Source organism: Salarias fasciatus, chromosome 13, assembly GCF_902148845.1.
Source record: "Salarias fasciatus chromosome 13, fSalaFa1.1, whole genome shotgun sequence".
Taxonomy (NCBI): domain Eukaryota; kingdom Metazoa; phylum Chordata; class Actinopteri; order Blenniiformes; family Blenniidae; genus Salarias; species Salarias fasciatus.
The window spans coordinates 24,885,211-24,896,298 of NC_043757.1; the positions used below are offsets into that span (position 1 = coordinate 24,885,211).

The following is an 11,088-nucleotide window of genomic DNA, read 5'->3' on the forward strand; positions in this document are numbered from 1 at the left end:
AAATTGCTAACCCTAATCCCAATTCTTCAATTAATCCCAATGAAAAAAAAATAAATAAATCGATGAAAGCCCTCTCTTAATTCGTCATGATTATTGTGATTAAAACTAACAGCACTGCTAAAAACATAAAGAGTAGCACCATAAGGCAGCATGCATGCATCATTTCAGTTCATATGGAAGATTCTCACAACTGACGACCATGTTTAATTCACATATAATGGACAAAATCTATTTCATTTATGTTGCACTTGTCACAGCAAAACGAGTCATTCTGGGAGGTTTCTGCATTCTCGTTGCCGCGTACGCACGTACGCACACACACACACACACACACACACACACACACACACACACACACACACACACACACCGCTTATTGTGACAAGTTGCAGGAATAAGTTAAAAGATGCACCTCTCATTATATTACATAAAAAACATGTTTTTTATCCTGCATCATGAAACAAAACACAAATCCCTTTAAACGCAAACCTACACTGACCCCTCCTCACCGGAAGAAACGTCACTGTAACTTCAAAGTAAGATTTACAATATTACTACGTAGTTTTTTTTAACATATTTGATGCCATTTAAACTTATAATCCACCACAAAACCAATAAATGTCGATATATTGATTTGAGCGTCTGAGTAACTAATTAATTAATAAAGTATTCCATAAAGTATTCATTATGTTGAGCAGGTCGCTCTTATTCTGAAAGAGCCACGCCGGATGTTGATGCAGTGTAGCGGAGGGAAAGTGTCCGCGTGCGGGATCAACAGGGCTGATGAAATTAGGACGTTCTAAGTTTATTTTAAAGTGTTTTTCCTCACAGAATTATTTCACCCCTACAGGTTTAAAGTGAATTTAGAATTTCCGGTCTGTTGGGAAGACGAACCGTGATTTTCTGAGGTTTAATGGCCGCGTTTCAACCACCGGTCGGAAGTTCCATGAACGCGTCTGACAGCGACTCGGAGGACGAGGTAAACCCAGGGTCCGATTTCCCACCCTCAGCTCTCATTAAAGCTCTTTATTTATATCCGAAGTGTCTTTTTGGACCAATTTGGGTATCTGGATTTTTATTATTATTATTATTATAGCGTCTCAGAGCTCGTCAAGCACGCTTATTTCCTGCTGCGTTCACGTACATCGGGATGTTTCAGCTCTCCTGGCCTCACCTGACTCATACTCATCAATACATCCTCCAGTACGAGTTATATTGTTAAAATAATTCAGCAGAGGAATTTCTTTATTGTTGAAATAAATGGTCTTAATTGTTATGACACATTTAAAATTCCCTCACTCTGCACAACATTACAAATGTCTTTAATGTTTAGCAGTTGAATTGAATGGCAGTGTGTTTTGTCTTTTGTAAACACAGTGATCCCCTCATCTGATGACCACCTGCTGCAGCTCAAATCATCACAAAACTTCATACTTCCCGTCTTTCCTTGAAATTAATTGAAGATATTATTAATTCCATGTTCCAGAAGTTTCTTTCTTAAATGCCATTTTCTGTGTCCACAGCCGAAGCTCCCTCTCAGCCAGTTCTATCCGTACATCCGCTGCGCCCTGTGCTGCGGCTTCCTCATCGATGCCACCACCATCACGGAGTGCCTGCACACGTGTGAGTCTCAGCGCTCATAGACAGTCCTGCTGATCCCACATTAGAGGAACGAGAGCAACAAATCAGGAGAGATACCTGGATGATGCATGTGGTGTTTTTTTTTTACTGATCCCGTCTTGTTTTGTCTCCTTCCAGTCTGTAAAAGCTGCATCGTGAAGCACTTCTTCTGCAGCAACCGCTGTCCCACATGCAGCATCGTGGTGCACCAGACACAGCCGCTCTACAACATCCGGTGGGTCTTCATTTAAGGGATTTCTTCGTGTACAGGCATTCAGTTGTATTAAGTAAATTCCGAGCGTCTCATGGAGGACACTTCCTTTGCTTTTCCCGCAGGCCGGACAGGCAGCTGCAGGACATCGTGTACAAAATGGTCCCCTTACTGGAAGACTGTAGGTGCTCCGACATCCAGCCTGGATGGATGAATGATTTCTGTATTTGAACGTGAGCTCTTCTTTCTTCACTCTTGCTGCAGTTGAGCGAGAACAGATGTGTCAGTTCTACAAAGAACGAGGGCTGCAGGTTCCCAAACCAGGTGAGAGCTTACACAAGCACAGCAGTGTGAGGAGCCGAGTGCACGTGCATCACTCTCCTCTCTCTCTGCCCCCTGCAGCGGCGGCGTTCCCCCCGGCTGCCGTGGAGCCCGTGAAGAGGCAGAAGAAGGACAACGCCCCCCAGTCTGTGTTCACCATTCCCCCGGAGCTGGATGTGTCCCTGTTCCTGGTCTTCGTGGGGTGAGGATCGGAGTGATATGTGTCTGATACCACACACACACACACACACACACACACACACACACACACACGGATCATTGTGGTTCCGTGCATGACTGTCATTACATCTTCAATAAATGAAATTTATGTTGACGTTTTAGACACTTTTCTTATTCCGTCAGTTGAAATGATGTTTGTTGAAAGTTGCTTCATTTTTCCTGATGATAATCTGCTCACAGAGGAGCAGCTGAAAGCTTTCCTCACCATTTTCAACGATTTATTCTGGAGCTCTCTTGGAGCTCTGTTCAGCGTGCTGCTACACCGACCATCCTGCAGGCGGTGCTATTGATCCTCATTTCAGGCTCGCATGGTGACACAGTCTGATCACCTTTGTGCTGTTTTCAGGGCTGAAGAGGGAATCAGCAACTATAAGGTAAAACCTGACCGAAAATCCACTCGGTTATTAAGATACATTCACAGAAGTGAAGTTAGAGCAGTTCCTGGTAGATTTCTTTGATTGTGGACGACTTTCTCTTCATGCTCAGCCGCTGGAGAGGCGCTACATCCAGGTGTCGGGGAACGCCACCATTCGCCACTTGGAGATGTACATCAGGAAGAAGATGGAGCTGAGCTCGACGTGCCAGGTGAGTCTGCCGGCGGCTTAACCACTAATCCGCTCACAGAGGCGGTGAGCAGCAGCCCGGGCTCCTCGCCGCCTCTGAGCGGAGGCGTGGTCACATGACCGCCTCCCAGCGTCCTCAGAGCGGCGTCAAGACCAGGGAAATAAATAATAAATTTTTTATTTCAGTAAATTATCTGCAAGTTATCATGTTATTGACTTAATTACATTCATAATGGCCAAAAGGATTACTTTTTTCCCCCTTCTTTATATTATTGGTTGTTACACCGTGATGCTGACTCTCTGGAGGCCGCCATTGTTGTTATTGTCCGTCTACTCTCACATGTGCAGAAGAACTGTTTACTGTGGCCGTGGTGTGCATGTGCAGGAGCAGCTTTTCCGCGGTGTGAACAGATCTGCAACATTTTCACAAAGGTCCACGTTTTGGATCAATTTTGAAAAATGTTGTGGTAAAAAGGCTTTAATTCTCAAACTGTGTGACGCTCCCTCTAGTGGTGAGTGACGGAAATTCATTGATGTTTTTGAAAATGAATAAAAGCTGCCCTTTAGTTTCACTCTAGGAGTAGGAGTGTCTCGTGCTGTCGTACTGTGGTACGTGGAGATTCCACATTGTTAAATCAGTTTGGGAACATCTGGTGTGAATTCCATCTCTCCAAACTCCAGAGTGAAACTGCCCTCGTCTTCTCACACTGTCAGCTCCTCTTTCAGAGCAAACGCCTCCAACTCGCACACATCTGACAATCCGTTTTCCCAATTTTCTTGCTTATTTGAAAAGTCTTTTCCATCATTTGTTCCATCTGATCCTGAAAGACTTCCCCAGAGGCAGCTGGAACCAGGCGAAGACGGAGAGCAAAGTTCAGTATAAATGGGCCAAAACCTCCGACTCTCCTTCTGGACCGGCCTAATCTGACTAATCAAATTATGGCTCCATCAGAGGAGCGGACGGCTCGACCAGAAGGCCCCGGTCCTTCCAACACGAGGCTCCGTCAGAGCGCCGGTGTGTGGAGCGCTCGCTGCGTTTCGTATTTAGTAACAGGTGGAGGAGGATTAGCAGCTTACGCTGCACGGCTCCAGACCGCCAACGTCTTCCTTCGTCCAGTACGGAGACCGAGCAGAAGCCAGAAACGTGTCGGGGGTTAACGTGCGGCTCTGCACTGGCGACCTGTCCAGACTGCACCCCGCCTTCACTCACCTGAGAGCATCAGCGGAGGGACGGTTCCATGAATTCTCTGAGTTTAGAGTCATTTGGAGCAGGTTTGGGTTGAGAGCATGAAGCACAGACGCTGTTGTGAAGAGTGTCCTCCTCGTGTCCCGCAGGTGGACGTGGTTTGTGGAGATCACCTCCTGGACCACTACCAGTCCCTCAGAGACATCCAGAGCTCAGTGGGCGAAGACGCCATGCAGGTGAGAACCTTGAAAATGCTCTCTGACGAGCTGTTCTGTGAAACAGCAAGACTTCAGAACAGGGATTTTGGTGTTTTTTCGTTTTCTTTTTCCAAACATCAACATGAAATATCCATTTTGCCTCCAGCGTCTTCCACCGACGACCTTTAGAAGAACTTCCTCTATTAGAAGACTAATTCATGTAACATATAACCAAGTGTTCTGTTGTCACCTGTCTTTATTACGATGGATGATAGTGCCTTTATAACCGATACATTTAATCTTTAAATAATGAAAATGTCTTATCAGAGGGGTCAAACATAAGGTCCGCGGACCAAAACTGGCCCGCAAGAGGCTCCAATCCGGCCGCCAAACCACCCAGAAATTTCGGAGATTATCACTTTTTACATCACTTAACTTTGATGATGGAAGTCTTCCTCTCCCGTCTCTTCCTCTCCTCGTCCTCCTCATCAGGACGGTCTGCTGGTGCTGCACTTCGGCCTGGTCCTGCCCACCCCGCCCTGAACTCCCCGGCCGCACCCCCTTCATTCCCAGACTCCCGTTTAACGGGGAGTCCTGTTTACATGCCGGCACCAGAACCGCGGACGAGCTGGAAACCGTCTCGGGTCGCTCACGAAGCTCAAACCAACGAAAACGCAGAGAGACCAGAGAGGCGCCGGCGAGGCGCTGGAAGCTTGAGTTCAGACAAATAGCTGCTGCTGCTGCTGCTGCTGAAACTGGATTGATTTACTGTATTTTCCTCACTGGTTCTCATTCTCCTTTCCATTCTTTGACTTGAATTGCTGTAATTTAAAAGGGCTTGGAGCAGAAGAACTGCCACAACCAAAGGTGTCTGTCTGTTTACAGTGTTTATATGGCAGAGACGTCCATTTACCAGTCGGTAACTTTTCTAAACAGAACAAAAGGGACTGTGAATTAACTCTTTTTGAAGAAGGATTTTAATAAAACCTTCTACTTGGTTTTGTTGAATTTAATAAAATTGCTAAAGATTTCTGATGCATCGGGTTTTTTGTGTTCAAACATCGAAGTTAAGCACAAGGTTTTGAGTGTTTTCTGTTTCTACCTTCACTATCAGATATTAATTCCTTGGTTTTCATGCTTTCACCAAAACCGTTATTATTCTTTTATGAATCTCCTGTTGATTCCCCTCTGAGGCAGCAGTGTGTGTGATTAGTTCAGAGTGGAATACGTTACTCAATCACATTTTATTTAATGCATTTTCAAACAGATTGGTTAACCTCAAAAGTCGAAGTCGTACTTTCCATGTCGTGTTTATTAGTAGCTGTTAACCAGTCGACCGCCGTAACGAGGTCAAAAATGGGTAAAATGAGCAACTTCTCCACCTACAGAATCACAAACCCGCATTTGGTTTTCCTCTGTTTGAGCGTCAGCGTTCATTATCGTGTCGAAGTCCAGCTCCTTAAAGGTTTCCAGATTCATAATTATCATGAAGACATTATCCTTCATCCATTCATTCATCTTCTTATCTCAACAGGCCCTGATGGTGGAAAGTGTCTCATCTCACAGAAAACAAAAACGTCTTTACTGGACATAAAATGACAGAAACAGCAGTGGCTGAGTGACGATCACGCTACACACCAACAACACAGCAGAGCTACGATTAGGCCCCGTTCACATGACAACGTTTCAGGTGGAAACGTTTTCCACAACGCCGTTTTTGTGAAAACAGACGAAAACCAAAAACTAAGACTTAAAACACAAAGTTTTCCATTTTCACTTGAAACCGTCGTCGTGTCAACGGGGCCGAAGAGCTAGACTTTCCAAATGTGTGAAGGGCCTGTGAACGTCTCACACGTGAGCGGGACGCCGCCCTCTTCCTTTCCGCCCGCCGTCAGTTGGAGTTGATGTCGGCCTCGTCTTTGTCCTCGCCCACCTCTTTGAAGCTCTCCTTCCGGGCTCCGTCCTTCTCCCTCTGGCTGCCCCGGGACGCGCCGGCCGAGGCCCGGGGCTGGTAGCTGTAGCTGGCAGCGCCGAACGACACCCCCGAGTTGAAGTGGGTCTCCTCCCCCTCCAGCAGTTTCCTGACGGGGGTCAAAGGAAAAACAAACGTCAGGCCGCACACACTCCCATCGAATCAAAACTGTCACCACCTTGGAAGTTTTCTCTTTCTTGAATAATCACACTGAGTGAAACTGCCTAAAAACCCAAGTGCGATCGGTCTTTATCGGGGTCCGAACCGAAAGGTGTCGATGTGCAGCGTTCGCTCAGCGCTGCTCTGGCGTTATATAACCTTGTCAGTATTGACCCGGTTCTGTGTCTCCACCGATGAGGACGTCATGTGAAGCCTCTGCTGACTTAGAACCCGTCCTACCACCACTCTGACGTGTCTGTCTCTGGGCTCTATAGAAGAGTCTGAGTCCATGTTTCTGTGGGGTGGCGTGCCCTCTTCAGGCGACGGGCAGAGGAGTCTCTCAGGGTCTTAGTGATGAGTGGTGGGAGCCGGGTGACGTGGGATCGACTGCTGGGCGGAGCAAGCTGCAGCCGTAATGCCGTTGCTAAGCCCCATCCCTCACCTACGGTCGTGAACTTTGGGTCAGACTCCGGATGCGAGAGGCTGAGATGTGTTTCCCTTCGCAGGGTGGTGGCTTTGACTCTACTTGCAGAGACCAACTATCCGGAAATTTACTCAAAGAATAACCGCTGTTTCTTCTGATTGATGCCCCGTAGAGCTGTACCAGGCTTAACCAACTTGAAAGAGGCCCTGAAGTGGGCCCAGAACCCACTGAAATGATAATATTTCTTTGTTTACATGGAGATCAGGTCGATGTTGCAGGAGACAGGACGGTCTGAGCAGCTCTGCCCTTCATTTCCCCGATAAGAAAAGATCCTCCAGACACAGTCTTCTTACAACAGTTCCTGGAAACGCCGTTCCAGATGAACTTCAGTTCACTGATTGCGTTTCTGCTTGAAATAGCCAGCTGGATTTCTCTTCTGATGTGAATCCAGGCTTTACAGTTATTTCTGGTCCAAAAAAAAAAAAAAAATATGCAGACGATTCCTCTATTTTTGAAAAAGCAGGTTAAGATCCAGAGAGGTGAGTAGATTTTATAGCTACATTAATTTCATGAATTCATATTGCAGGTAATTTAATTTCATTGTAGAAAAACCACATCGAACACATTGTAATAGTGAAAGTAGAGTATATTTATGTCTTAAAACAAGACTGGATGAGGTATTTCTATGCCAGCAGCACTTAAGGTTGACCAAGACTCAGCCTGCACCTGTAAGCAGCTATCTCTATGTCCAAGGCCATCTTGACGTTGAGCAGGTCCTGGTACTCTCTCAGGTGCTGGGCCATCTCTCCCTTCAGGTTCCTCAGCTCCGAGTCCAGGTGCCCGATCGTGTCCTGTTCCAATCAGAAAGAGACGGGATTTCCAGAGTGTTAGCAATCAAAGATTAAAGTCTGCTGCTGCGTGTTTTTTCTCTGAGCATCAGTAGGCCGCATGCTGTCTGCTGGAGATACTTGTAAAATATCCTTGCAGAGTTAATTAACTGAGCTTTGGTTTCTGTAAAAAGCCAGTGAAGGCAGGTGGCCTTCCTGTATCCGATTTAACAGGTCAGAAGTTAATCTCCAGACACGCAAGGTCAGCTCACTAAGAGGTGTTACGGTCAGTCTTACAGTCTTGACTTCATGTTGAACCTGAATCACAGTTATCTGAGAGAGTCCAACACTTTCAACCCTCTGGGCCAACACTGCAAAAACTCCAAAGCTGAGCAAGTTTTTTAAACTTGTTTTGAGTGAAAATGTCTCAGTTTACTTGATTTAAGATAAATTCACTTAAATATTATATTTCATCAAGATAAAAAGGCTTGATTTAAGAGAATTAAACTGAAAAGTTGGGGACACCCTGCTGTGAGCCCAAAGCTCCTCTCAGGCTGTGACATAACTGAAGATGAACTTGACCCTCGAAATCTGCTCACTCCCAATCCTATTATTCTGCAGTTGTAGGCGGCAAGCAAAGACTGTGCCAGCGAGGCTGCTCCACGGGAGCAGGTAATACCAGAGTTAAGTGTACGTCTGATAATGAACACATCTGATATTTATTGGCCTATAAATACATTTTGATGGAAGAATTAAGTCTCTGAAATTCTATCAGTGTATAAATTCCAGTCTAGAGCTCCTTTAAGAAGTGACTGAAGCATATAGAGTACATGTGAAGAGATACTGTTGAGACATATGACGAGTGAGCTACAAGTAAAACAGATATAGCTCTGTTTTAGTGACTTTCTTGGATTTATTACAATGTTTTCACTGAAGAGGGCCCATGTGGCCCTCAGCCCACGCAGTCCCAAGATCTACAGGATAATCCATTACCGGCATGTTTACGGACATCACAGGTCAAATTCAGGGTTCTGCTGAAGTTCATGACTCCAGGAATCAGATTTAAAGTTGTCTATGTGACCAAACCTCACTTCTGATTGAATTAGTATGAATTCCCGGTTGATTATTGTGGTTGTACCACTTGAACTCGAACAGGAGCTTTCTACGATCCAGCGCTCACTTGCCTGCATGGCTGTGATCTCGGCGTTGTGCGTGTCCTCCATCTCCGTGATCTGCCTCTCCAGAGACTCGTTGGCGCCCCTCAGGGTCTCGATCTCGATGGTCTTGGACTGCAGCTGCCTCCGGAACTCGCTCATCTCCTCCCTGCTGGCCCTCATGGCCTCGTTGCTCCTGGTGGCCTGCTCGGTCAGGCTGGCGAACTTGCCCTTGTACCACTCCTCGGCCGACTGCAGGTTCTTGGAGGCGATGGACTCGTACTGGTTGCGGATCTCCTTCAGGGCCGAGGTCAGGTCGGGCTTGGCGAGCTCCAGCTCCACCGAGACCTGCTGCGCCTCCATCAGGCTGCTCAGCTCCTGAATTTCCTCTTCGTGCACCTTCTTGAGGAAGGAGATCTCGTCCATCAGCGACTCCACCCGGCGCTCCAGGTCCAGGCGGACGGCCGCGGCGTCGTCGACATCCTTCCTGAAAGACCTCAGGGTCTGCTCGGCCTCCTCCCGCGCCCTCACTTCCTCCTCAAACTTCACGTTGAGTTTCTGAAATGAGTCGTGAGTTTATGAGAAAGGACAGCGACCGAGGCCTGCAGCGTCCTGTCGCCCTCCCTGCTGGTTCTCACCTCCAGCTCCTCCTCCATGTTGTTCCTCTCGATGAGGATGCGGTTCTTGTCCCGGCTCAGATCCTCCAGCTGGGAGCGCAGGTCCCTCATCTCCTGCTGGTACAGACCGGCCACCCGGGACGGCTCGCTCTGCTTCTGCCGCAGACCCACCAGCTCCGTCTCCAGCACCTTGTTCTGCTGCTCCAGGTGTCTGACTTTATCGATGAACATGGCGAATCGGTCGTTCAGACCCTGCAGAGACAGTCAGAGAGTCCTCAAGTAAGCTGAAATGAAGCTTGAGGTTCCAGACTCCCGTCATTCTGAACAATCTGGCTGAGGCTCACCTGCAGCTGCTCCTTCTCGTTGGTCCTGATGACTTTCAGCTCATTGTTGACCACGGAGGTCTGCGTCAGGTCCAGGGAGCCTGCCGGTACCGGAGAGAAGGAGGAGGCGCGTCCGGTGCGTCTGTAGAGGCTGACGGAGGAGGCGCTGCTGCGGGACGCCGCCGCCGCCGCCGCCGGGGACCGGAGCCCCGGGGCGCCCCGGAGAGACGCGCTGCTCATGCGGGAGGAGGCGACGGGGAACCGGGGCGAGTCTCCGAAAATCCTCCGGTAGGAGGAGGAGGTGTAGCGCTCCGTGTAGCTCATCTTCGCCGGGGCTCTGACACAGGAGTGCGCGACTTAAGGAGCTTTGCGGGAGCTTATGGACCGCACGCTGCGGCGCGCCGGGCGGAGCCAGCAGCTTTTACGCACGGAGGAACTGCGTTACTGCAGCGCACCGGAGTAAAGTTAATGCAGGATTTACTACTTGGATTACAAAAAAAAAAGAAAAGAAAAACCTAATCAGACTCTGATCAGTTTTATTCTAACCCAACTCTTTCATCCAGGTCAGTGAACCTCTGTGCGTAAAGAGGACGGCGGAAAGCTTGTGTGACACTGAACACCTGCTGACCTCTGATCAAATGACCTTCAGGAAGATCTGAGACTCATAGCGTCAGAAACAGAAAGATAAGAGTAAGAGGGGATGAAAACATAGGATAGAAAACAGTTCTATTGTAATTATTGCTGTCAATCGATAAAAGTTTCTTTTAACTTATTAATTGCAACTGTGACCACAATTAATCTTGATTAATTGCATCATTTGTTAACTTGAAGTCAGCACGAAATCACCAGTTGAATTCACAAAAATGTCTTTTTCTAAATCTTCTAACTTCAGTGGAGCAGCTTCACATCAGAAAACACTAATGTGGGATTTGAACCATCCAACAGTTTAAAGTTGAGCTGCTCAAGGGAAGGCCAGTCCCAGTTTTTTGAACAGTTGACGCCACGGATGTTTGGCTTCAGATGAAGTATCTAATCCTCAGAATTCGCCTGGACTGAAGAGGGAGGAGAAACAATGAAGCCTCAATGACGGGAAAATGAGTTTTCTCTCATATTTCTGTTCTTTGAGCTAAACCTTGCCCTAATTCTGTGAATTATTGCAATTTAAAAAAAATAACTGCTGACAGCCCTCCATGAATTAATCAGGATTCATGCTATTGAAGGTGACAGCACTGACTGTACATTGTGTTTGGCTTTTTCCTCACAGTTCACAGGCT

General features: G+C 47.3%; 2 protein-coding genes across 2 annotated transcripts; one reads left to right on the plus strand and one right to left on the minus strand.

Annotated features, from left to right (window-relative positions):
• Window positions 1–751: 751 nt before the first annotated feature.
• Window positions 752–5,358, plus strand: pcgf6 (polycomb group ring finger 6). Its single transcript, XM_030107591.1, has 10 exons — window positions 752–979; window positions 1,524–1,623; window positions 1,759–1,855; window positions 1,957–2,012; window positions 2,096–2,155; window positions 2,234–2,354; window positions 2,739–2,766; window positions 2,879–2,977; window positions 4,291–4,377; window positions 4,831–5,358. Exons 1-10 carry the CDS (start codon window positions 914–916, stop codon window positions 4,879–4,881), a joined length of 765 nt encoding a protein of 254 aa, XP_029963451.1. The 5' UTR covers window positions 752–913; the 3' UTR covers window positions 4,882–5,358.
• An 865-nt stretch (window positions 5,359–6,223) lies between these two features.
• LOC115399748 (alpha-internexin-like) lies at window positions 6,224–10,138 on the minus strand. The gene is made up of 5 exons (XM_030107287.1): window positions 9,836–10,138; window positions 9,513–9,743; window positions 8,905–9,432; window positions 7,620–7,744; window positions 6,224–6,419 (listed from the first exon to the last, which is right to left on the minus strand). Exons 1-5 carry the CDS (start codon window positions 10,136–10,138, stop codon window positions 6,230–6,232), a joined length of 1,377 nt encoding a protein of 458 aa, XP_029963147.1. The 3' UTR covers window positions 6,224–6,229.
• Between the last annotated feature and the right edge of the window lie 950 nt (window positions 10,139–11,088).

Bases quoted from the DNA above. Each gene is read 5' to 3' on its own strand.
- LOC115399748 (XM_030107287.1), bottom strand. From the start codon at position 10,138: ATGAGCTACACGGAGCGCTACACCTCCTCCTCCTACCGGAGGATTTTC. The intron at 9,744-9,835 runs GTGAGCCTCAGC...CTGTCTCTGCAG, and splicing joins ACGAGAAGGAGCAGCTGCAG to GGTCTGAACGACCGATTCGC. The intron at 6,420-7,619 runs GTGCAGGCTGAG...GACCCCCGTCAG, and splicing joins ATAGAGATAGCTGCTTACAG to GAAACTGCTGGAGGGGGAGG.
- pcgf6 (XM_030107591.1), top strand. From the start codon at position 914: ATGGCCGCGTTTCAACCACCGGTCGGAAGTTCCATGAACGCGTCTGAC. The intron at 1,624-1,758 runs GTGAGTCTCAGC...GTCTCCTTCCAG, and splicing joins CACGGAGTGCCTGCACACGT to TCTGTAAAAGCTGCATCGTG. The intron at 2,013-2,095 runs GTAGGTGCTCCG...CTCTTGCTGCAG, and splicing joins GGTCCCCTTACTGGAAGACT to TTGAGCGAGAACAGATGTGT.